The sequence below is a fragment of the Melospiza melodia genome, chromosome 5 (assembly GCF_035770615.1).
Source record: "Melospiza melodia melodia isolate bMelMel2 chromosome 5, bMelMel2.pri, whole genome shotgun sequence".
NCBI lineage: Eukaryota > Metazoa > Chordata > Aves > Passeriformes > Passerellidae > Melospiza > Melospiza melodia.
In genome coordinates, this window is record NC_086198.1 from 31,781,478 (window position 1) to 31,806,947 (window position 25,470).

General features: G+C 46.0%; 2 protein-coding genes and 1 long non-coding RNA gene across 8 annotated transcripts in view; 1 reads left to right on the forward strand and 2 right to left on the reverse strand.

The window, feature by feature from the left end:
* Positions 1–1,887, reverse strand: part of PRDM8 (PR/SET domain 8) — a 33,129-nt gene extending 31,242 nt beyond the window's left edge. For 2 of the 3 annotated variants that reach the window (XM_063156824.1, XM_063156823.1), the window contains exons 1-2: positions 1,749–1,887; positions 160–368 (exon numbers count right to left, since the gene is read on the reverse strand). The gene's annotated coding sequence lies outside the window, so the exon portion shown is untranslated. The remainder of the gene's footprint in view (positions 1–159; positions 369–1,748) is intronic. The other variant, XM_063156825.1, reaches the window with a different exon arrangement.
* Positions 1–25,470, forward strand: part of ANTXR2 (ANTXR cell adhesion molecule 2) — a 76,244-nt gene that overhangs the window by 4,677 nt on the left and 46,097 nt on the right. Inside the window, exons 4-10 of the mRNA XM_063156827.1 lie at positions 3,535–3,616; positions 4,475–4,582; positions 4,677–4,745; positions 5,581–5,661; positions 18,646–18,706; positions 19,668–19,763; positions 22,422–22,491. Of these exons, the coding sequence (XP_063012897.1) occupies positions 3,535–3,616; positions 4,475–4,582; positions 4,677–4,745; positions 5,581–5,661; positions 18,646–18,706; positions 19,668–19,763; positions 22,422–22,491 (567 nt within the window). The remainder of the gene's footprint in view (positions 1–3,534; positions 3,617–4,474; positions 4,583–4,676; positions 4,746–5,580; positions 5,662–18,645; positions 18,707–19,667; positions 19,764–22,421; positions 22,492–25,470) is intronic.
* Positions 3,517–25,470, reverse strand: part of LOC134418476 (uncharacterized) — a 34,814-nt gene continuing 12,860 nt past the window's right edge. The window contains exons 3-11 of one of the 4 annotated variants that reach the window (XR_010027785.1): positions 20,130–20,205; positions 9,692–9,858; positions 8,660–8,772; positions 8,272–8,400; positions 6,476–6,647; positions 6,038–6,131; positions 5,784–5,939; positions 4,847–5,229; positions 3,517–3,675 (exon numbers count right to left, since the gene is read on the reverse strand). This is a non-coding gene — a long non-coding RNA (uncharacterized LOC134418476). Of the gene's footprint in view, positions 3,676–4,846; positions 5,230–5,783; positions 5,940–6,037; positions 6,248–6,475; positions 6,648–8,271; positions 8,401–8,659; positions 8,773–9,691; positions 9,859–20,129; positions 20,206–25,470 lie in introns of all 4 variants that reach the window. The other 3 variants (XR_010027786.1, XR_010027782.1, XR_010027783.1) reach the window with 3 other exon arrangements.

The window sequence follows — 25,470 nt, forward strand, 5'->3', positions numbered from 1 at the left end:
TCACAGTACACACAATGCTACAATAAATCCATAGAATAACAGCAGCACCCAGGTGGAACAGCCTTCTCACACTGGTTAAAGCCCATTTGAAACACACACATTTGTGAAGTTGAGCTGGAAACTGTGCAGGAAGTGGTAAACAAAGATTGATGCACTCACCTTCAGGGCTGGCTCCCGGGAAGCACATGGTTTGGGACAGTGGATACCTTCAGGAATACCGTACAGCTGGCACGATGTTGCCTTTGTTCTCTTTTGGCCAGCTGTCCTGACCAGCAGCAGTCCAGGTTTCTGTGAGCCGGCTTTGGCAGCCCTGACCGGTGCCAGCAGCCAGGACGGGCCCTGCTGCCTCTGCCTGGGTGAAACTCCTGCTGGAGATAAACAGAGATGGTGTTAGTGAAGGTGAAAAAGTAGGACACTTGAGTACCTGGTTACATGACCAACTATCCCTTGTCCCTAGTCCAGCTGACTGCTCCTGGTTTCACAGGGATGTGTAAGACATGGACGCATTTGGGGCCTCGGTCACGTGAGCTGCCCCTGCGTGTGGGTCCAAGGCAGCTTGCCAGAACAGACTCATCTGCAGAGAGTGTTCTGCTGTGTGTGTATCAAGTACAGCAGAGCTGGCCACTGATGTGGTTTTCATCTGGAGCCTGTGCAGGAGGCCTCAGGTTTGAAGCAGACTAATTATTTTAAGTGAATCGGCCCTTTGTAATATTTAAGAGGCCTAGAAGGCATAAGCCTCTTCCAAATGATACATCTGGGGAGGCTCATGCAGGGTTTTCTTGCACCACTACAACAGCTTGCCTCATCAGAGATGAAGCCATCCCTCTTTTTGTCATAGAACACTTCCCCTCTCGGTTTCACTGACACGTGTGTGTGTTTTCCTGTTTACTGCACATCCTTCTTAGCAGCAAACCCCAAGTACCTGTTTTGTTTGCCCTCCTTTGTTAGGGATGAGCCCGTTGCCTTGCAGCACACAGCCTCATTTCTCACCAGAAATACATGCTCAGTAAGAGCCACCATCTCCTGCCAGCACTCATATGCTCATCACATTGAGATAATTCAAGATTCCAGCACTTCAGTAGGTGGAATGCAACATGGAAGAGACATACAGAGTGCTGTCCTCCACTCAGAGGAGCTAAGAACACCCATTCTGGAATCTGCGTGGATATTAGCAGCTGTGGTGCCTGGCTGCTGCTGGAGGAACTGTCTGAGGCAGTTACACAGCTTAGAGAGAGAACAGACGGGGTAGCTATTAAAAATTAGTTGTGCCTGTGCTTAAACACAGAAATGGGCTGCAGCGCATATGCTGAGTGGGTAAAAAGATATTAAATTTGTACTTATTCAGCCCAAACACAGACAGGCTGCAAGTTGCTGGCTCTGTTTTGCCTCTTCCACCTCCGTTCCTTTTCTGACTTGCACCACAAAGCCAGTGGCCCTTAGCCTTTGTTAGTGTTCCTGAGCTGTGCCGTGGGATGTCCAGGCACCCAGGCTGAGGGCTCTGCTGTCATGGTACAGATGAGTTATACAACCAGAACTTCCCTGGGGACTTCCGTGGCCACCAAGCAGCCTTACAGAAACTAGAGAAAGGGAAGTGGTGAGAGCACTGAGGAGCAGGAACGGGGGTCCTGGCTGCTGCGGCTGGTTGACTGCTGAGTCCCATTCATTGTCAGGACAGTGCAGGCAGGCATGAGCCCCCGTGCCTGGCCTTCAAACCAGCCAGGAGTGGGGTTTAGAGTGATGGAGCCTACCTCTCCTGTTGGTGCTGGGCCCCAAATCCTGCATCCACACTGGCATTCGGACATGCAGACCAGGACCCGCTTGCACTTGACCAGCTTGGAGAAAGCCGGGAGCTAGCTGACATCTGGCTGGGTCTGTCTAGTGCAGCTGTGCCCTGAGGGCAAGAGATGGTGCCTGATTAAACACAGCTAAAAGAGCTCATGCTGCCAAAGATTTTCCTGGAACCCCTTGTAGGCAGAGGCCTGGCAGCACCAGAGATTGCTGCGCGACCGGGTCACAAGACATTGCAGATAAATAAAACTGAACTGATTGTACGAAAGCTATTTTTGCAAAATGAAATCTGTTTCAGAAAACTGGGACTTGAGTTGCTGCTTGTTTCTTGGCAGCAGAGCACTAACGCCTGTGATGTGCTGCCACTCATTTCTGGCAAGCACCAACTCTGTGGTTTATAATCTGCGTTCGTACATAATCACTTGCAAGTTGTTTCTATAGATGCTGAATGTAAAATATTTGGATCAAACAGATTGTATTATCTTACATAACTTGTTCCCTTCCATACATTCCATGCCACATATCTCTTCTACTCCCTCCCCTCTGTGATCGTATCAGTGGATCCTGTGGCGGGGAGCTTATTCCAGCTATGGATTGTACTTTGGAACAGAGCTGCTAAACATAGAGGAAGCCCATCCGTGGAACAAATGACGAGTGGGTGGCATTCAGGCAGTGTGGCATATGCATTCTTTCTCATTTGGTCTGGCCTAAGGAAAGCTTTCACGCATCCCGCAATGTATTTTCCCTCCATCTCCTCACCCCTGCTGGGTTCCTCTTTCTCACCTAGATTTGTCACAGTGTTCTATATATTCTGGCCCAAATTTTGCCCCTTCTTAGTTTTTGCTCATCCTTCCCTAGCATGACTTTTCATGGACTTGGCTGAAACTGTGTTTGCAGAAGAATGAAGACCCTCTGGATTTGATGCTTTCAGTAGTCTCTCTGCCTTTGTTCCTGCCAGTTGAGCTGATTTCACTGGAAATAATTCCTGTGGTGCAGTCTGTCAACTTCTCCCCTTTAAGCCCCATAGTTAGTGAGCATCTTGCAGGTGGATCTGCTGTACTGCTCATGAAAAATCATGGTGCAGATGCATTCTCCCGTTAAATCTAAGTGAGCTGTGAACCTGTGTGGGATGTCTTATGAAAGGCCACATGAAAAGGTTGTAACAGTCAAAATTTAAATCTGTCCTCAATCTTGCTCTTTTCCCATGGGAACAAAAAGTATCTTGCAAATGCTGTGTTTACCTATTGATATTTTCTTCAGGGCAAAGGCTTTAATTACTGAAGTTCAGTTCTATGTGATAAATTCGTACATATCAGTCTGGAAGATTTCTGCTGAAATAGAACTGCTGTTTTAGGGGATTTCTTCTTTGACTGCAGTGTGATTAGAAGCAAAGTTGGTTTAAAGTAGCAAAATAGACCTAATGCAACAGAATTTCCACTGGGCAATGTAATGCTGAGGCTTTGCCACCTCTTTGCAATATCTGCTCCACCTGGACATTTTCCTTGATTCCAGCTTTTGGACTCACTGAAGCATATTGTGTTAGATAGGTCTGAAATGCCTGTTCCCACAGCACCACTTCTATCATAAACACAGTCTGCCTCCACGTGGGATCCTAGCTAAAGGCTCTAATTTACAGCTTTTCATTTCAATTCTCCTTGAAGACAAATACCTTTTTTCAATTGATAAATGACACCCTTTTCACACTTCAGGTCACACAAGCAGGCTCTTACCTTTTTTCGTTCGCAGAGAGAAAATCAAGAAAGGTCTAAAGGATCTGGAGGAGGTGACACCAGCAGGTGAGACATACATACATGAAGGACTAAAGCAGGTAGGTTTTACTCATCTTGCAATCAACACATCCTCTGTTCTCACTCTTTGGGTAACAACCTGTAACATAAATAGATTTATGTTTTATCAGTCTGTTATGCTCAAATCTGTCTGGTTGCCTGAGTGGTCCCAGGGTTCCCCAGACACTCTGCAAACCCCATGCAGAGGATGACTAGCCATCACAGCAATCTGCTGTGTGGAATTTCCCTCTCTACTTCTTAGGGAGCAGGGGTCTGTGGGGTGGATCCCAGAGCTCAGCCAGCATCCCAGTGACACTGTAAACAGCCACATGCAGCAGCAACCCAGAGACAAATGCTCCTCATTTTGGGCTGTCTTAATTAGAGTTCCCAGCCACTTATATTCTTCTTTGGTCAAATAATGCAGTTTTGATGAAAGCCCTGTCCCTGAAGGTGAGCATCTAAGCTTTGACTGTTACAGACAAGTCAGTTCTTCCCCTGTGACTGTAGAACCATGTTTGTAACCAGGATCTGTGCAATGAAAAGCTGGGCCAAGGGAATTTTGTTGCTATTAAAAAATTTTTTTTTTAATATCTTGGAACCTACTGACTATGTTTGAAATCTGGAGGGTAGCAAAGGAAATCCTGGCAGTGGATTTGAAGAGATCTGTCCTGGAAGAAATGCGTGTTGGCAAGCGTTGATGGGTCAGTGACCCCAGTGCTTTGGAGATGGGCTCAGTGGTGGCTGGAAAGGACCAATGAGGGGTTTCCCTGCTGTTAGTGAGTTCAAGGAAGGCAGAGGATTGTCATGAGAGAGATGTTGCATTAGATGCTTAGAAGATGCATCATGGTTAAAAGTTTGGATGTAATTTTAAGGTGAATAATTAATTTTGTTGTTTTCAGGCCAATGAGCAAATTGCAAAGCAAGGAGCCTCAAGGTTCTCTAGTATCATCATTGCGCTGACTGATGGCAAGCTGGATGGACAGATTCCCCTGTATGCAGAGAAGGAGGTGAGCATGAGCTAGAAATGTCATGCTCTGCAGAGTTTGGGTGCTGCCTTGTTGAATAAAAAAATGCTTATTGCTCTGTTCTATGATGCTACAGGCAAGGAAATCCAGAGAGCTGGGAGCAAGAGTTTACTGTGTCGGTGTCCTGGATTTTGAACAGGAACAGGTAAGAATAAGACCCTAACTATTATAGAGTCCTAGGCAGTACCTCAACCCAGAGTTTTACAGAGTTAATGTTAAGTAGTACAGAAATTTAATTTTACTTACATTAGGCAGCGTAATGTCTTCTCTGGCTCAGGAAACACACTCGGATGTGTACGTAGACGTAAATAGAATGTGTGGGTGTCGTGCTCACTGCCAAGGGGACCTGTTGGAAATACCCTTGTTAGCTGGGAGCTGCCAACAAGAGGGTGCAGACAAGCCCCTCTCACTGGAATGGCAACCAGGTCAGGGTACTGATCACATGAACAGAGGAGCTGTAGACAAGATTCAAGCAGTGTATATGTAACAGTCTTGGGATAAGGAAAAGAAGGTGGGATTCATGTCCTTCACTGGAAAGCTGTTCCAGAGTTGCTGTGTCCCAGTGAACACTGTAGCTACTCCTGTTCGGTCAAAGTGGCTTCAAGGAGAGGTAAACGAAAGGCTCCTTCCTGCAGAAGATGCAGTGAAAGGGTTTTTAGTGAAATAATAAGCAGAGCAAACAGGGGAGGTAATTCTGGACAAAGGTACAAAATCACTGCCAAGATGCAGGCCCTGAAAAGCTTCTTCAGTGTGATGCTTGCCACAATGACTAGCCAGCATTTTGTTAGCTGCAGTCAGCTGTGCTAAGTCCTACAGTTCAGAAAACTCTTAGCTGTGAGAGAGCTCTAAAGTTTCCCTCTCTTCTCAGAATTGATGAGGGTTGCTTTTAGATATCCATTTAAATTTTAAGGGTGTAAAGCACTGTGAGGAATTTAGTTTGCCAGATGATTCATGTGTTTGCATGCATTTTCTCTCCAAAGCTGGAAAGAATTGCTGACGTGAAAGAGCAAGTCTTCCCTGTCACTGGAGGATTCCAAGCACTTAAGGGGATAATCAATTCTGTGAGTACCAGGCAATAAGTTTTACCTTTCCTCAAGATTAGAGCATACTCTCCAGTCCCACTCCCAGGCAGAACTGGTTCCTAAAGCAGCAATTGCAGTAGATGAAGTTCCTTCCTCATTACCTTAGAGAGGCAGTTCTGTAAATGAGCACTGCTTGCGCCTCCTGCAGTTATTCATGCTCACACCTCATGTGGAATTTGAGGACTCTTCACAAGGAGAGGGGAGTTCATGTGCGAAGTTCGGGGGATGCTCTGATAAATGACTGCTTTGGGTTTAGTCTGGAAAAAATGGAGACTGTTACTCTGGGAGACTTGAGAACAAAAAACTGCTTAAAATCTGGGGAATAAGTGCAATTTAGGAATTAACCTTTACTTACAGACAGAAGCATTTTAAATCCATAAGTTTAACCCCTTGTTATCCCAATAAGTGGTAAGACTCAGTTCCAGTTTTCAGCATGGCATGAGAAACTCCTGTTGGTGAGATGAGGCCATTCAGCTGATTACCATGGTTTGCAGGAAGGGATCAAAGAGAAACATTTTGGTTGTGATCAGTGGTTTGACAGTGTGTCGACTGTGTGTTAAGACACCTGTGGTTGTGAACACAAAATTTATTTGTCTCATTTTAGACTGAAGGCTGTATCTTTTATGCAGGGTTAACAGTGCTGCTGCTGCATGTAGGCAGCACAAACAGGCAGTGCAAACAGGCTTACTGGCAGAAGTCAAAAGCAATAATGAAATCCTTTTTCTGAGAGAGCCCACTGTCATTCATTTCCCTTTCCTTTTCTTTTTTTAAATAACAAGAGGAAACTACTTACATACAGGATACTACACAGTCACGAATTTATCGCTCCCTTTGAGCAGTGTGGTTTTTGTGAATGCTGTAATGCAGCAACTTATTTTCCTTGTTACTTAAACGTAGTTCCAGAATCTTCCTTGAACTTTCTAAAGAAAATTAATCCATCTTTGGATGCATTGACAGTTGTTCTCCTGAAAAGACAGGGCAGCCCATGTGGTATTCCCTCTAGTATTGAAAATCTCACACACATGGCAGGTTAACGTAAGCTGTATTACCCAAGGTGGTTTTGGGCAATCTCTGGCTAGCAGCAGTGCCAGCCTGCTGCATCCAAACCTCCCAGAACTTTAAAGCACCTTCACTTCTGTGTCAGCAGGGAGAGAGGCTTTTCTGGTAAGATATGCCTGATGGTGTTTGCACAAGCCTCAGTCCAGCTGCTTCTGATACTTAGAAAAAGCCCGGCTGTAAAAATCCCAGATTTGGGCATATCTCAGCTGTAGAACAGGACCAAACATACAGAATGGCAGCATACTGTTTCAAGGTAGCAGCAGTGACAGGAAAAGCAAACTGATGCACACTGTTCAACAGCTTACATGCACGGTCTGCTTCTGCAGACTGAGCTCCTGAGTTGGCTCAGGCTTTATTTACAGCCCGGCCACCAGACATGTCAACACTCGGCTTTTCCCACAGAGCACGGATGGAAGCATCCATAGTCGGGTTTCTGGTTGGTTTGGATCTTGTGTGTGGGCTTTTTTTGTAGTGCATGTGTAGTGGCAGTATTAATAGGATATGTGGTATGTTGTATTTAATACTTTTCTTTGCAGGGGTGTGGAGTGATTGTGGCAATTCATTCTCATAACGTTATAGCACTGATAAGTAGATCTAACTGAACACGAAATAGTCAGAGTTTTCCTTTTTAGTCAGTGTTATAAATTCATTTCAGTTTTCAAGTTAGCTAGAGAATACAGACTCAGAGACACTGATCTAAAGGGGAAAGCTAATTGTGAACCAGATGAAAAGGAGATAGGTCACAAACATGCAGCAGTATTGCTCAAAGTACAGAGTCAAAGGTGCAGTTGTGAAACCCTCTGTGAATGTTGCTGAACAATTTCTGTTCAGAAAAAACATTGTCTTCAGAAGTGGTAGCAACCCAGCAATTAAAACCCCTGAGCAAAACTACTGCCCAGAATTGCTGAGGAGGGGATGCAGGAGCCTCAACTACATTGATCTCTCCAAGTGTGAGACAATTTGGCTGCTATCCTGTTACTTTTGCACTGTATCCCAGGAGAGCTGAGCACTTATTCTATGTTTTTTAGTGTTAAAAAAAAAAAAAGTTATGAGTTCTAGCACAGACTGTCATACCTCCTTCTTATGCTTTCAGCATAGGCAACTACTCCAATTTATTTTCTCTGGACATTTACGCAGTGTCTGTTTAGTCATGACCAGGGATTAACATTCAGGACAGTTGAGATGAACATTTAAACTAACCTCAGCTTAGCTGCCAGAGAGCTTGTGTCATGTTTCGACATTAGTTCTGATAAAATCCTAGGGAAGTGAGAAGGGTTGACACACCTCCATGCCATTGTTTCTGCTAATAATATCCACTACTACACTACTAACTACATCCAACTACACTACTGACATACACTCCTAAAAGTCTGTGCAGACCTGTGAAGAGGGGGCTGCTTTGCAAAGTTCCCTGCTCTGCCAGCTTTGCTCATACCTAGCTTACAAGGTCATAACTAAACAGCATTGTCAGTGTGAATAAATCTGAGCAAAACTCTAGAGCTTAAAAGCAAAACGCTGAAGGCAACTTACTGCACTCTGAGGAACAGTCACTGATGGGGTTTGGCTGATTGTTACACAGAGTGTAGCCTAGTCAACGAGCTAGGACAGGGTGAAGGCTTTGGGAGGGCACAGCTTCTGTCACCATGCAGCAGATCAGTACTGGATAAGGAAATGAAACCCTTAATTAAACTCAAGTTCTGCTGATTTGTGAGTGAAAGTTGTCTGGTTGTCTCTGCAGGCAGAATTGGACAAGGCTGGTACCTTGAAAAGTTACATTAAGGGAACTCACTTAAGTAACATTATCAGTGTATGACAGCTCTAAGTAGACAAACACATTTTTATACTGAAGTAAGTTGACAGCACTTAATACAGGAAATTAAAATATATTTTATTCTTAGGAAACACCACAAAAACTTACCAGATAAGACTACAGGAACTGATACATGCAGAACTTTAGAGGAAGTAGGTCAAAATAGGGTCAGCCTAGAGTTGTTTTATCTACAGTGTTCCAAAATTTCTTAAAAATTCTACCTGGAAAGGATTAGAAATAGAATTGGTAATCTCTTCTTCTGCTTGTTCATTTTACAGGTGCTCAGAGGTTTTTTTTTTTTGTTAATTTTACATGGGAAACTCACTGTTAAACATAATGGACAAAAAAAAAAATAGATCAAGTCATGTGAATTGAGTAGTTGCATTGTCAATTGAAGCAAAATTCTCTCCATGTTGGCTGAGCCTCTTGGGAAAAAGCCCTATGCCTCAGCATAAAGCTGTCAGTTTGTCCAGGAAAAATTGCAAATTGGGATACTCGAGGATCTGCCTCCTGGTGAAGGGGTGACCAGGGGAGAGGACACCTCAGGGTTTTACAGGCTACAAGCTGAGCTCCCAGGCTGACATGGAGTGACTTAGACCCACCCAAGGAGTGCATCCGGGACCAGTGAGGCCAAACAAAGGATTAAATGCACACAAGTCCTTAAAGAAAACTAGATTCACCCAGTGTCAGACTCTGGCTAAAGGGGTGTAAGCAGGGAGTGCTATAAAAAAGTAAATTGTTTGCCATAAACGTATAAATTCCCTCCAGTTAAACTTGTGGGTGATGGCGAGAAGTCTGCTCCTGTTGCAAAGAGCAGTCAGCAAAATCCCTCTGGCATTCCAGTCCCTTTGGACACCAGTGAAGGGTATCTATGGAATAACCTGGGGGTGTCCATGTCAGCTGGATGGTTCCTGTGTCACTGGCTGTGCATGGCAGTGTTGGAGTTACACGGCTCGGTGACAGCCAGCACGGTGGGGCCCGCGGGGAGCTGCTGCACAAACCGTGCGTGGCAGCGGCGCGCTCAGCTCTGCCCAGGCAGGGACAAAACCAAAGGCTCGTGAGAGGGAGCCAGTTTTGTTGAGGTAGGCAAGAGGCATTCATGTGAGGAACAATTTTAGCCTTTATGTTGATAAAACTTACCGCACTGGCTTCCCAAAGATATGCTCCAGCCTCTCTCCATGAATCTGACGCCTTCTTTTCCAGCTGTGCTGTCAGCAGCACTTCCTCAGGCTGACCTGGCTTTGGCACTGGGGGAGGGTGAATTACCGAACTCCCAGGAGTCCAACAGCATCTCCCACTGGTACCTGCTGTAAGGCAACAGAATTTGTGTTTAGGGAAGGTGGGAAACTTCCCACTGCCTCAGTGGTGCTCCAGGATCAGACACTGGAGAACACTGGTTCCATGTCTCTAACCTGGCTGCTTACCAAGCTCTGCTGCCCAAACCCAGGGTCCAGGCTGCAGCTCGGGTACTGAGCAGCAATCAGGGACTACCTGATTACATGATGTTCAAGTAATCCCTGCTGCTGTGCAGCCCCTCGAGCTATGCTGCCTCCCTGCACTTCCTTGGGCAGTGTGCTCAGCCTGCTCCCTCCCTTTCCCCAAGTGCTGTCCCTCCACCGTGGATGAAGGGGGGTCAGCCAGCTGACTGGACGCCGTTAAGATTTTTCAAGGCCAAAATCAGCTTAAACGGTTCATTATCAATTATCCATCAACTTAATTGGATCATTTCCTGTAGGAAGAAAATATGCTCGGTTTATGCACTGGGAATCCAGGAAGCAAACTATTAGACCTTTAAGGAGGTGGGGGGAGGAGAAATGCAGCAAGTTATCATTAAAAGAATTATTCTGATTAAATCAGTCATCTTATTTAATCCCCTTGGACGGTCTAATCTTCAAGCTGCACTGGGTGCAAGGTTCAGAACTAACGCTGTGCTATGTTTTCCATGTCACTGAGACTGAGGAGATAGTTTTGGGAATTACTGCATGTAGTTGTTAAAAGGAATCAATGGCCTGGAATAGAATGCTTTCTGCTCTACCCTTCACTGCTGTGCAGCCCTCAGTTTGACATTCTCTGACATATTACAAACCATATAATGTTCTCCTGGAGCACAGTGAGCTTGATAAGCCCGCACCAGCACTGACACGACTCTGGTTAGAGTGAGCGTGCCTGTGCCCTGTGATTGGGATGGGACTTGTCAGCCAGCCCTGCACGCCTGGCAGCTCTCTTACATAAGGGATGCTGCACAACTGGCTCCAAAGGAAGCAGCCACAGGTCCAAGTGAAATCCAGCCACTCCTTAGTGAGAAGTTTCTTTGAGCCAGATTTTTCTTACTAATATGAAAAAAAAAAAAATAGCCCAAACAACTTTTTTCCCTGTTATGGAAAGTAACAGTTTGTCTTGATTCCTAGTTACATTACTTGATAAGTAATGGTTTTAGGGTTGTTTTTAGCAATTTGGGGGTAAAGGTTCCGGTGCTGTTAAAATACTCATCTCATGACCCGCAGTTTTGTCATCTCCATTTGCTTTCCTCAGTGGCTGCCAATGAGGTGCTGCTCAGCCTTGGTGTAATTAGAATATTCTCACTAACCTAACGCCGCGCCAGGCTTCTCTCGGGTGGTGATTTTATGCAAGACCATATGTCTCAGGGATTTTTTTCACTTAGATAGGGGACAGGGTAGCAGCCTTCCCCTTCCCCTCACTCTTTGTCCATGGCACTGCCAAGCTGTGTCAGGGAGCAGGCTGGGCTTGGCAGCGAGGTGTAGTCACAGGCACAGATGTTTGGCAGCAGAGAGAGGAAGGAGCCATGCGATATTAACTGCTGCAGTTCCTGCTCTCACTTTGTGGGAGAGAAGCACCAAAATGGTGTTTCCTTGAAAAGCATGTGTTTCATTCCAAGTCACCCTGAATTGATTGCCTTCCCTCTAGTGTGGGGTGGTCCTGCTGCCTCGTGCCTTTCTGCACAGATCAGCACTGGGGAGATAAATGACAGAGCTTGCTTGAACACAGCAGAGGCATGTGATGTGAAACCAATGCTAGAAAGAGTGAAAGGCTGCACTTTGGAAACAGTTAGTTTCAGGGAGTTCAAACATTAATTGCTATACGGACAGGCTGGTCTGTCCATGGCCTAAGGTGGGCTGCGAAGGTGCTTCTCACTTAAAAAGTCTGATAAAGGTTTCTTGAGTGTAATCACAGAAATCAAGAGCTCTACTTAAATTTATTTCCTCTTGTAACCTACTCTAGATCTTTTCTTTTTAAAAACCTAATTCTGCCACACTGCAGGGGGGGGTGGGGAGGGGGGCACAAGTCCTATTTCCATAAAAAAAGCAACAGCTCATGAATGAGAAATCTGTAACAATGCCAGCCTACATACGCCTTATATTCTTCATCACCCTCATTTCACACACGTTGACTTTACATGCCATAAGAGTCACTGAATTCAGTACAAAAAATCCTGCCCAATGCACAGTCAGCATTTCATTCTCTAGAACAAAACCAGTGAGTCCAGCAAACCAATTATACACCTCCTGCTTTACTTCTCTTTCCTTTTTACTGTCTTAGTGGTAGTGGAAAAAAAAAGGTTTGAATTAAAAAGAAAAAAAAGGAAGCAAGCTGCCAGTAATACTTCTAAGTGACTCATAGAAAAACAAACATACATGGAAACATGGGGTAAGCCTAGTCCTGCTGCAGCCAATTGGAAGGAACGAAGCAGAATAGTTGTAGGAACTGAACCAAGCACCCGGGTGAGCTCACCATCCATTGCTCTGAGGAGCTTCACAGCCTCAAGCTGGGATGGGGCTCCAGAAGGCATTGACTCACCAGAGAATGGCCTCGCTCAGGAGCAGTGTTCTATAGGCTGGGACAGCCTTCCCCCGCTCTGATCTGGGCTTCTGGACCCCATCAGCATGCCCTGCTCCACCTGTGTAGGCAGGAGCCCTGCTGTTCCCTACCATTTAAATAGCTGTGCCCACACCCAGTGGCATTTCTGAGCAGCTAAACTGGGAGCCCAACGGTGCAGGCAATTCCTCACCAAGAAAAGGCCCACAGCTGGCAGTCGTTGAGGCTTGGCCTGCATGCACAGATCCAGCTGAGGCATGGAATGCTCAACACAGATTTAAACACTCTTTATGTTATCAGGACCCTCTCAGACATCACCTTCCATTACTGCCCCCCACTTGCCATAACTTTATGACACTGACAATCCGTGTGTTGCAGTGACAAGTACATGAGATGCACGCTTACCACTGTGTCTTGAAATATGTATCCTGATGAGAGATGCAGCTCTTGAGGCTGGTTTTGTGGTTACCTGAGGGAGGAGCTTGGCAGAGTATAAGAGGAAGCACATCCTAATGGGCTGTCACACCATCAACAGTGTTTCGTTTCTAGCTCTGTTTTCCTTGAGATTACAATTTTGTTCACCAGCTGTTCTGCTTGTAGCATCCCTAGAGAAAATTACAGACCCCACGTTTGGGAGGGAGAGAGGAAAGAAAAGGAGTCTCCACAGGAAAGAGCTGCAGGCAGTAGTAGCTGAGGCTGCTGTGCAAGGGTGCTTTCAGGGCTGCGCTGCCATCTCTGGCTGGCAGTGTGTCCATGGACTGCACTCCAGGATGCCTTCATGTGCCTACCAGGGGATAAAGCTGCAGGGATGATATCTGTGCACACACAAAGTGTGGAAGCCATCCTGTTGTGCTCTCAGGGGTTTTGCACAAGCCTTGCCATACAGCAGTAGAACAAAGATGAGCTTGTAAAGGTGAACATTTTCTCTTCTTTAAAAACAGGTTCTGGAACTAGCAAGTTGGATGCATTTGCTCTGTTACGGGACATACGCTTGGTTCAGAGACTCAGGCTGCCTTTTTTCAAAAATCACAGCAGCCTGATTTGTGGTCAGCTTACGGTGAGCACTGATGTAGACAGAGGTGCAAATTTGAATGGATCCACAGGGAGGAAAGGCCACTGGTGGCCCTAGAAATCCTAATTTATTCAGAGTTGTTAGCATGCCAGGTCTGACCAGAACATGTCAGCAGCTGTCTCCTTCCAGCAGTTCCTGGTTATTCCGACCTCTGTCCCAGGAAGCAAATGCTTTACAGAGCCATAGAGCATTTTCAAGACTTGGAACCATTACAGTGGTTCAGTGAAGAATCCAGCTGTGATGATGACTACCCAAACCCTGAATGCAGTTTACAGTTCTGGGTAGGAACAGATGCCGTGCAAGTTATGATTTATGGTGCTGCCTGCTGCCAAAAACTTTTGAACTGCATACAGGGCTAAACGAAACCGAGCAAGGTTGCAAGACAAATTGACGCTTAGCGTATTTTGTTAATTGTCTCTGTATGGTTGGGCTGCTCATTGCTTGTTACTAGTGCATTGTTCTCACTATTCCATGGAACACAACCTTCATTAGTGTTCTGGAAGGGAAAGTTGTTTGTGTAACACTGTGCTGCCTGGTACAGCTCTGTTCCACAGCATGTGCTGAGGGAATGGCAGGCTAAATACTTGAAAAGCTGCAGGAGCCATCCTGCTTTGCTGTTAAACACTGAGAACTTGTAAGAGGCAGCAGTGAGGGTGAAAAGAGAGTCCAGGCAAAGCCACGCCTGGTCTATGACAGGCTAAAGAGGTCTTGGAAGGTCCAGAAAGCACATTTTCCACAAGAAGAAATGTTGCATAAAGTAGGGGAAAGATCTCTGGCAAGGCAGAATTGATAAACAGAGGTGGAGTTTACAAAGACTGTGAGCAGTGGAGAGCTTGGTGTCAGCCTGTTAGTTGGCTGCCTTTGTGCAGTGTGCTGCAAGGACATCTGCCCTTTCAGTGCTGATGTCAGAATTTGGGTGTGGGGCGTTGCTGCAGCTGGGGGCTGACAACACCCCGGGGTGTGGTCAGTGCAGACACCTGCAGGTCAGAAAAAGGCAGAGTTTCTCCAACAGCTGTGGTGGGAGGAAATGTGTTAGTAATGACAGAAATAGCAGAAATACTGCTTCAGAAATGGTGCACTGAAGTTTCTGTGAGCCTTCAGGAACCTTCTAGTGAGAAGCACATAGAAAGCCATGAGGACAGATGTGGATTTTAAGTATTCCTTAACAATCAGGAAAGTCTGGGAAAAATGCACTAGGTGAAAATGGGGTCACATGGAAGAGCTGGTAAAGCTTTTGGTAATGGTAAGTGGACCTGATAAATGAACTTCCTACAACTGTTTTAGGAAGATTGACATGTATGCTTACTTGTAAGCCACTGAAATAGCCTGGAGACAGGTGGTTTAAAGCTCCACAGCCACAGTTGGGATGGCCACGGTGTTCCCAGAGGAGCTGGGCAGCCCAGCAGCTGATTGACAGGCGACCCTTTCAGCAAAGAAAAGCTTGTTTGGGCAGGTAGGGCCCAAGGCATGCCAGCGAGCTTGCATCGAGGGTGAGTTGGCTTGAGAGTGTCCCCAGGTATCTTGGATGCCTCTCTTCTGGTAGTTTGTGCTCTCAAATGTTCTGAAATGATCAACTTGCTTTACTGAGAGATGCCATAGGAACTGCACAGAGACCACTCAGGAGCTGTAAGAAGGGATTTTACTGAAGGAGTGGGTGGGAGGCTGCCCTGCATGCATCCATCAGAGTCAGTGTGGAGCACAAGCTGCATTTGTGCCACTGGTTCTGGTGCTGGCTGCTCTAAGAACTGGCCCTAAAAAACACCAGGGTTTAAAACATAAGATCCTTGGTTGCTGCTGCTGCAGTGTGGCAGCAATGTAACAAGTCCTCAACATGGAGAAGCTAGAGAATCATTTCCTCAGCAGTCTGTTGTGTTGCTGTTGGACAAGAGGATATTTGGGGCATGGATTCCATGTCTCATTTTTGTACAGTCCAAGAGACTGCCTGCCCAAGAACAGAACTGCGGTGCCTTCTCCTGTCCCAGCAGCCACACCTTTGTTAACGAGTCACAGCTGTGGCCACTTCACCTGATAGACTCGGCTTGCAGCTGGCACCATTCCCACACTGCACAGGTCACCTCAGGAGGCAATGAACACCCTCTAGTCTTAGCACAGCTCTCCACTGCTGAAGCTGCAGGACAGCAGGACAAACGCTGACAGGTTTCTACTCTGTTTTACACTTGGGGTTGTGGGAAATTGGTTCTCTCTGGTAAAGCCAGCCCTGGGAGGAGGGGGAGGGCAGGGAATGAGAGAAAAGCCTTTGTGAGCCTGGGAGCAGAGTCCTATATTTGGTGAGGACCTCTGGAGACAAAGTGGATGACATCAATTCTCAGAATCTCTCCTTGCATGCTGTTAAAATAAGGCAATTTGTCTTATTTGAATTTATGTCAGCAGAGTGCTTAACTATACTATCCCAGGATGGCCTTATTAAGTTATTATTTCAACTTTTCTTGTGGGCAGTAGGTTTCTAAATAATGAATTTGCAGTGTCTTGGATTATCCTGAACTGGAAAAGAGGGAGCATTGTATAGATTTTTGTGGAGTTTTTTTGGTCTTGCTGACTTTGCAGCCCAGATTTCCACATCAGGATAGTTTAAAGTTAGTTTTAAATTCTAAAGGACAGGGGTGTGAAGGCATGTTAAATAATGCACATGGATCATAAGGAAAATGGGTAAAATACCATCACATGATTTCTCCCCAAGGGAAAAAAACTTTCTATTGGAGTGCTGGAGTGCACTGTGCTGGCTGGAAGGAATAGCTTGTGTGGAAAGGGAAAAAAGATTGAAACAGGTAGAAAAGAGTGGGAACAATGAAGGGTGTTAAGTTTCTGTACCTTCTCCTAAGATGTGCAAATACGTTCATTTCCCCCACACATGAAAGCAAATGTGGCAATTGCTGTATTGAAAATATCCTCAGTTTCCCATGGTGGGGGCAGAATCCTTGTCAGCCAAACCCTATCCAGGGCTGGTGCTCAGGACAGCTGGTGGGCTTGGACCCTGGAGAGCGTGTGATGGCTTCTGTTTAACTCTGAGGAAACTCAGTTCTGAGCAGTGTTTCAGTGTTGCTTAGGGGGAGTGTTAAGGAGAACCCAGAGAGTCAGCAGAGGTTAAGCAAAGAGCCGGATCTATGAGATTCTGATGGGCTCCACCTGAATCCACTTAGTCCTTGACAAGCTTTGATGTCTGCTTTTTAAGCTCACTCAGTCCTTGAGGGGAAGGGCTTTTGGGGACAAGGCACATTTCTCTACCATTATCTTTCCCCCCCCCCCCCCAAGTGTGGAGTATCAGGAAGCTTTTTGAAGGATAGCAAACAACCTGACAAACTTACAAAGCCAAATTTTAGTTGTCTCAGAGGTTTTTTCACCCCAATAGAAGATTTGTCTGGGGGGAATGGTAGAATAAGGCCACCAACCTTGCAAAGAGATGGTCTCTAAACAGTACAGCTTGCTTAAGCTAAGCAAAGGACAGCAGTAATAAAAATTATGAAAAATTATTGTTGAAGCAGTTATTTCTAGAGCAGTATTAACATCTGGTATTTTCTGCTTTAGCCAAGAGCATGCATGAAAATGGATTCCATGCAGGAAGTCAGTGTATCCTGACCCTTGCATTGAAATTTGCTTTTTTTGTGATTTGTCATCATTTTAGCTACACCGTATTTTAGCTCAATTGGAGTTGTCATGTCTGCCCCTCCCAGTTTGTTCCTAAATCCAAAGGTAGTTAAATATATCCAGGTAGGTTTTTTCCTGATTTATATTGCATTTGGAAGCACAGTGTTAGAAAATTCACCCTGGGATGTAATGAAACCAGAGAACTACTGATTTGCAAGGGAAGTCCCACACTGTCTTCCCCTCTCCCCAGCCTCCAGGTCATACCAGTGACCTTCCCTCAAACACTGGGCAAATGGGGCCAGGACAGGGGTTGGAAAGTTCTCCCTCTAAAAACAAAATTACTGAATTCTGTGCCAACTGCTCAATCTGTGCTTCACATAAAGCTGGCATCTAGTCTCAGCTTCACTTGAGCTATTTATCTGACTCTTCAGTGAAAACAACTGAACACGCTTTTACAGCAAAGGAATAAAACGCTATACAAAATATTCCCCAGCCAAGCCACGGATAACTTCTCTCCACACTGCAATAGGAATCAAGAGGCTAAAGCCCTTTTTTGGAAGCAAGATCCTCAGCTAATGTGAACTGCTTGGCTTGCAGTGAACTCTGGGCTACATTCTTTCCTAAGATCTCTGTTGCTGCGTCTCATCCAAATACACATCTCCATTTTTTAAAATACCACTTAATTTTTAACATGGGTTTTAAAGCACTAAAAGATGAATTTGTGCATAACAGTTTGTGGGGAGAGAGGCAACACGGGAAGTGTCAGTGAGGCTCCTCTCTTTCTTGGAGCTTGGCGTGCTTCAGAACAGTGCCCGCATGATTGTTTCTGCTGGGCCTGGGTATGTAGCAACAGAAACCACTGGGAAACATCATAGAGTGTAAGGAGTCCTACTGAGAGGAAGGCAGGAGTTAAGAGTAAGACAGAGGGACATGCCTAGGAATCAGGGCAGCTCAGCAGCAGGCACACACCTGGCAAGTGGAGCTAGAGAGGGGACAGTAACAGGACTCTCTGCTGTACACATGATTGCAGGGAGCTGAACTGATGCCACAGAATGTTTAGGAATGACTGCTAAAAATACCACATACAGCAGGCAGAGCTGAAGTGAGATCCCTGTCCAAGGGCAGGCAGTGCAGTCAGGAACACGCTGTCACTCTGCCTCTCCACACAGGGCAAGGTGCCAGCACCAGCAAAAACGTGCACTTGGCTGGACCAGGCTTCATTGTTGGAACACTGCTTTTCACTGGATTAGGTTTTGGATCAGGCTCCTTGTGATTCATTTTTGGCTTAAACATTAGGATTGGGGTGCATGGAAAATCAGGATAGGGATCTGGACATCGTTATATTTCAAAGGTACTCCAGGGTTTAACAAACTAATCCAAGCCTTAGGCACTGCTAGACTTGACTGACTCTTGCAGGTGTGCAAGAGCTGCTCATGCTCCAGGCAGTGTCCTGCAAAGTCAGACTTAGCAAACCAAACCTGTAACTCTATGTGTGTTCTATGGAAAAGCATTTGTTTTAAACTAAGATTGCTCATTGAAGTAGTGCTATGAAACCTATTTGTGACTGTTTCCTCCTTTGCAATAGGTTTTGAAACAATCCTGCACTGAGATTTTATATTTGGAGCCATCCAGTGTCTGTGTAGGAGGTAAGATTTTATAATTTTAATATTCTGTTCCATTATTATAGGACTGTGATTTCCCCCTATTTTATACAAAGGAGTAAAGCATTTCTAACTTAAGTCCTCAAGTTAAAGAAACATGAGATTTCTCTGTTGCCTTCTTGGTTCTCCTCAGAGGAGCTGTCCACCAGGGCGTCCTTCCATAGCTTGGGTGATGCAGGTGGAGGTTGGAGAACATTTACCTGCCCCTCTCCCATGAGTCTGCTCTGCACTTGTGTCAAATCTGCCCCAAAATCTGTGGAGTGTAAGAACAAAGCACACGACTGCATTTTTGGGCAGCAAGAGAAATATATTAATGAAATAGAAGAGCTGCACAGAATTTTAAGGCCTTGTCTTCTTTCTAAGCTTCATAATCCACACATAGTTGGAGATCCATCAAAATAAAGTAGTTGCTAAACATTACTTGGATATTTTTGTGAAAATGTGGATGCTCTGGATGAAGTCAGCAGCCCTGGTATTAAAAACTCTTCACTCCTCCTCTGCACAGCTCACAGAGAGCATGGCCCTTGGGCAACTTGCAGAGAAATAGTACTAAGGAGAAATGTTTTCTTCATCTGGTACCTCAAGTGAGCCTGATCTGGGTTTGGGGAGTCTTCTTCTTGTTCTGAGTCCCCTATTTCTCATTTCTCATTCACCGAGAAACTGTGTCTTACTGTGCAGCTGAGCCCCAGATCATGCTGATAGCTTGAATCTGCTTCCAGTTTCAGAGGGCTGTCTCAATAGAGATTTGGGAACAAATCGTGCCTTCACCAATTTATAAGGAGAATTCAGTACAAAGGTTCAGGAAAAAGGAGATCTCACTAAGTTGGAAGCATTAACTATGTTGTGCTTTGTTTATTGCAGACTAAGTGAAGTTGCCCTGGTCTAAGTACAGCTTTCTGCAGTGCACTGCAGTTTGGTGATTTTGTGTGTTTGCTTTCCCCTCCAGAGGAGTTTCAGGTTGTTCTCAGAGGAAGCGGCTTAACCCTCGGTGGGAGAAGCGACAGTGTGACCTGTACCTATCAAGTGAATGGAACAACAATCCGTAAGTGCAGGCATTTGCCATCTCCTGCCTCTGTAATCCTGCAGTTACCTCAGCTCATAACAACTCAAAGAGAAAAATAGCCAAGAGGAGGAGAGCAGGAAAGCTCTGAGGATTAGTAAAGGGAGGAAAGCTGTTTCACACTCTGCTCAGTGGTTTCAATTTGCTACCAGGTGCCTTCAGCTGTGAGCAGTGTTGGCAACCCCCTCACTGTGGGCATTAGCATGGTGAGAAGTGTTTGGCTCCTGATGTTTGGGCAAGCAGATGTTTGCTGATGAACCAGCCTGTGGCTGCAGTGTACTGACTGAAGTCCCTTTCTGCAGTGAATCCTGGCCAAGGCATCTCATTGCAATTCCCAGAGGCACTTACCTTGTTTTTTGCAAGGTCTCTGCCGGTCCTGGGTGGTGTGCCAGGTGTGCTGTGGGGTTCAGGGTCAGTCCTCCTCCTGCAGCAGCACAGAGAAAGGCCAGGTCAGAGCAGTGGTGTATTTTGTCATGGTCCATGAGCTCTGTCTGCCCAGCATCAGGGCTGACTGCAGCCATAGCACAAAGCAATTCTGTTTCAGATGGTGACCACCACACCTTGTACTTGCACTTTCCTCTAGTGAGTTGGCTTTTTGTATCCAGAAGCTCAAATGGATGGCTAGGATATGTACATCAAACCCCTAGCTCTGAACAGAATTCCATAGAAGCCAGCTAGACTGGAAAAAAAAAACCAAAAAAGAAGTTGAAGGAAAATCTACAACTGATTTTTTCCCTGCCTACTGTCTGATTTCTATATTAGCCTGTCTTAAATTCCTTCACAATCGAATTTGTTTTTCCAGTGCACTTTCTTCCTTACCCTGGATATTGTATATAATGGAGTGGGTTGCCAGTTTCTCCTGCCTGTTAAATACCTACAATAATTTGGCGGAATAACAGGGTAACCCAGTAGTTCTGGATGCAGGCAGCCTGTGTAAGTCAATTCGCTTGTATAATTTCCCCTTCAGTTTCCATTACAATTGTCACCTCTGCTTCCCATTGCCCACAAACACTTGCTACCATCTGATGTGAGAATTGCCAACTACAGCTCTGGGCTGCTTGTTTTTTCTTGGCTTCAGAAAGGGGTGTGCTGAAGCACATGAGGGTAGGGGAATGGCACAGTGATGTATTGATTACAAAAACACAATCTGCTCTATGGGGTCTTGCCAGGGCCTGCTTCATCCCCCTGGTCCATGTCTTCAGCAATGGACAACAGCGAGCTGCTGGGGAGTAGTACAGGAAGAAAGCAGGAACATTTCAAGTGGGACATTCCAGGTGGTCCTTCCCACAGTACATGAGGTCATTCTCTGCAGCTCTGTGCTGGACTCTGAATGCCTGGTTCAGAGGAAGCCTAAAGGGGTCCAGTGGAGCCAGGATGAACAGGAAGACAGGGAGGGCACTTCGAGCAGTAGCAGGAGGAAGGAGATGGTCTCAAGAGAAGGACAGCCATTCTCATGTCATTGCAGTCTCCTCTGCATAAGACTGGCCCTCTGCAGAACCCTCAGTACGTGAGGGCACTCGGGCAAGGATCTGCTGGTGTTGGAGCTGCCCTCACTGAGAGCCTGGGCTCTCTCTAGGACCAGCCTCTGAGCACACCCTTACTGTGTCAGCTCCCCTGCTTTTAAAGGATGCATTTGGCATCTTCCTCGTTCTGCATTTATAAAGAACCATTACCAAATGCTAGAAAGGAAACCTGCCAAATGGAGCTGTGGGATAGAAAAATAATCTATGAAACATACCATTAAGACAAAAACATATGGCAATGTGCTAATCCCTCTTCCCCACCTCACAACTAGCCCCAAATCTAGGCCAAGCAGTCAGTGCAGATTATAGCACATATGAAAAGCTCATTTATGCCAACAGCTCCTCCTTCAGCTGCCCCTGAACTGCTTGTCTGTCTGCCTGTTCCTGAAATGCAGGACAGAGTCATCTCCAAGTTGATCTGGCAGATCAGTTATCTGCTTTCACCCCACAGTCAGGAAATAGTCCTTGCACAGAAATCATCAGTCCTGCCGTGGGGAAGTTCAGGCTGATGGCTCTGCACATAGGAGCTGGATTTTCCCCAGCTTACCAAACACGTGAGGCAAAAAAGCTCCATCCTCCCCTCCTCACATCTGAAGAACAGAAATGCTGTACTGGACACAAGGCTCTACAAATAAGTGCTTCATGTACTCTACAGATAGGTGCTTTGTAAGTGTAAGAGGTTTGCCAATCACACAGACTCAAAAGCAAAAGAAACACTGGAGAAAAACACTCAAGTCACAGCTAATAAAACAGTCCTGCAATGCAACAACAGGAATGGAGCCAACTAGAAACAAACCTTCATCTTCCAGCTACCAGGAAACTACTAATAGTGTTCTCACTCTCCACAAAGACGGTGTTGATTCTAGGCAGCGTGTTCTCTGGAAGAGCATGAGCTGACTCGAGTAGCTCCAATAAGCACTGTAACGTGGGCTCACCTGGCATTTACAGCCGGCTCTGAGGCTCCCTGTTCCTTACCTTGGGCCTGCCTTGCTGCCAGTTTCATCCAGGACAGACTAGTAAGGAGCATGGGAATGGAGGGAGCTCACAGCACGTTCACGTGGCAGCTCCTCACCTAAGCTGCACAGCATAGTAAGCTCGTGTGATTTTTGTTTTTCAGACGAAAGGCCTAAAACAGTAGAATCTGATTTTTTGCTCTGCCCTGCACCGATCCTGTACAAAAGTGGCCAGTAAGTACTGAACCAAATACCACCACATGTTTTGCTGGAATTTGGCACCATTATAGCTGACATTAACTGGGAGGGGTTTGGCTGAAGGAAATATTTGGTTGCTTTTACAGGGGGTGGTTTGTTGCTGCATTTTTCCTCCCATTCTTGTGTTATTTCCCTGGTGTATATGCCAGCTTTGGAGTGGACTTAGAGTAGTCATCTGTGACCAAACCCATTTGGACAGTGCCTTAAAAATGAATATTCAGCCAGTTTATGAAATACTGAAAAGATCTGGCTTGTCATAAGTTCTATGCAGATTAGCTGTTTTAACAGGGCATAATATGCTCTCGTCCAGATCATCTCCAGGCCCACTGTTAAAAAGATGACATTACCACTGACACTTACAAGCTATTATTAAAATTAGGTGTCAGGACATGTATCCCTGCTCCACACATCCTGATCCAGTGAGTTAACAGCTCCAGCACTGGGGCTAAACTGCAGCTCTAGCCTTATTCTCAGTGTCACCGGCCAGGACTGCACATTACTTCTGGCCCTTGGAGAATTAATCCGTCCCTACCCCTCTCCAACTCAAAGGTGCCTCAGGGCCTTATGATCACTTGGGCTTCATTGTGCACATTTCTGAAGACCCTAGGCTAATCTGAAATCAGAAGACTGCACATCAGATCTGGGTCCTGTGGGAAGGGCCAAGGCTTTGGCTGTTGGCTTCCTCCCTGCTTGTCAAGTAGTTATTCCCAGAGACTTACTAGGCATGAGGCTAGTGCTAATCCAATGGGAAGCATAGCAGCTCTGCATTGGCCTTGATGTGTGGCACTTCCAGAGCTGAAGAGGTAAGCGTGTTGTATAGATGGCTGGTCTGCAGCTACATTTCTGACTTGAGCAACAGTCGGCCGCCTCCGTTGTGCTGTCAGATGGACAGCAAAGCTCCAGAAGCACATCTGGTTTGTGTGTTGGACAGCAGGCTGGGGGAGGGAAGCTGGAAAGCTGTGGAGCAAGAACGTTCAGTGCCTGGCCCCAGTGGGGTGGCTGGGGCCAGAGCGTCTGCCTCTCGAGCTGTGTCATGGCTGGCAGGGAGAGCAGGCACAGAGCAGAGCTACATGCAGAGCAGAGGGAGGGTGAGGGATTCAATATTGATCTGTCTCCTGATGCTGCTTTTCACATGGCTGTGTGACCAATGCATCTTGTGCCACGTGCAGCAGGGTGTCAGTCCCCTGTGCCTGCTGAGCGGCCTGTGCATCCCACAGTGCTGCAGCTCTGCAGCCTCTGGCTCAGCTAAAAGCAGTCAGCACCACCACAGTTGTAAGTGAACTGATCTTGTCATCAGGACAATGCCAGTCAGTCGGGTTTAAACCCCTCCTCCCCAGGCCAGGTATTTCAGGGCAGTTACTGTACAACAGAAGAGCAGTAGCAAACCACATACACTCCCAGTATGAAGCATGCATGACATACAATCCCAGTATGAAGCTCCCCAAAAGGTGAGGCTGTAAAGGCTTTTCCACACACAGTTTGTCCCAGAGTGCATAAACAGCCAGTCCTGCCAAAGGCATGTGAAGTGTGTGACATGTCTGCATAGGTAAAGCCATGGAAGTTAGTTGCACATGCTGCATTTTTCCTTACACTGTGGAGTGGTACTGAAGCAGACAACTGCCACCCTGGAAATGCAGTGTGGATCATGCACCTCAGTACAATGCAGTTGGAGTTCTACAGGTTCACAGGAAAACACCTTTTCCCAAGATACCATGTGAAACACAGTTCCCTGACATACTATTGAAAGAGTTGGAGCTCTGCCCCAGAGCTGAGCAGTTTACTGTGCAGAAGACTGACAGCTATGAAAGATATGTACGTACTTCAACTCTTGACTTCCCATTGGCACAGCCTAGACTAGTGCTGGATATCTCCCAGTAATTCCTCATGTAGTGGAGCTAATATTAGTCACTAATGTAGCAACAACCGCTCTGTTCTTTTCTAGTGCTCTTTTGGGTGGATTTAAGAGAACACAAGCAGTCTGAGTTAGCTGCAGATTTAAAAGCCACACAGCAAGCTTAGTTTCTGGGTGAACAGTCAAGACTCATGTAACAGGTTTCATTGTATTTTTCCCTAATTGGAGACACTTCTTGTTGCCTGATGAATTAGCAGTTTTCACATGCAGAGCAATACTAAGCTGTTTGAAATAGATAAAATGCCAAAGTATTCAGGATGTTGGGTTGGTGAGCCCGTACTCTCCTGGAATTGGGCCATGGTGTGTTTCTGCTTCCTTCCCAGCTGTTGGCTGCATTGAGTCTGGAGCTTCCCAAGTGCCAGCTGTAGATTAAACCAAGCATTTTTTTCAGTCTGCTTTTCCACAGTACCCTGTAGCAGATGGATGTATCATCCTTAGGTTGGGTGACAACGTGACTGTGCTGCCTGTGCCATTTAAAATCCCTTCTTGTCATGCTGCTTCTAAAGTGCAAAATTCCATAGTCTGCTTACAAACCCAGCCCACTTAAAAGGCTCCTGATCAGCTAACGGCTGACAATTATTCACGATTTTCACACAAGCACCCCATGCCTTATAAAACATGTTACGAATTTGAAATAAAGCAGAAAGTACACATACACCTGGCAGGAAGGTGAGGAGGCTAACCCAGCTTGAATTGCTTTGAGAGATCAGCTCTGCACTGTGATGGCAGATGCCACAACACAGTCAAGCTGGTTAGTAAGCAGAACTCTGATTCTACTGCACTGCCCATTTAAAAGTCACGTTTTGAAGGGCTCAGAATATTTTGAGAAAATCAGTTCCCCTTTTCAGCAGAGACTTGGATTTGTTGTCCTGCCACAGCTTGAGAGAATCTAACCAAGCCAGAGGTGGCTGTGACCTCTCCCTTACTGTACATCTTTCTGTAGCCATTGTGCCTCCGAGGGCAATCAGAGCCCTTGTCTCTTTCAAGAGACTGCTCAGATCACTAGCCCTGAACACTAGTACAGGAAAAACTGTGATATTTAC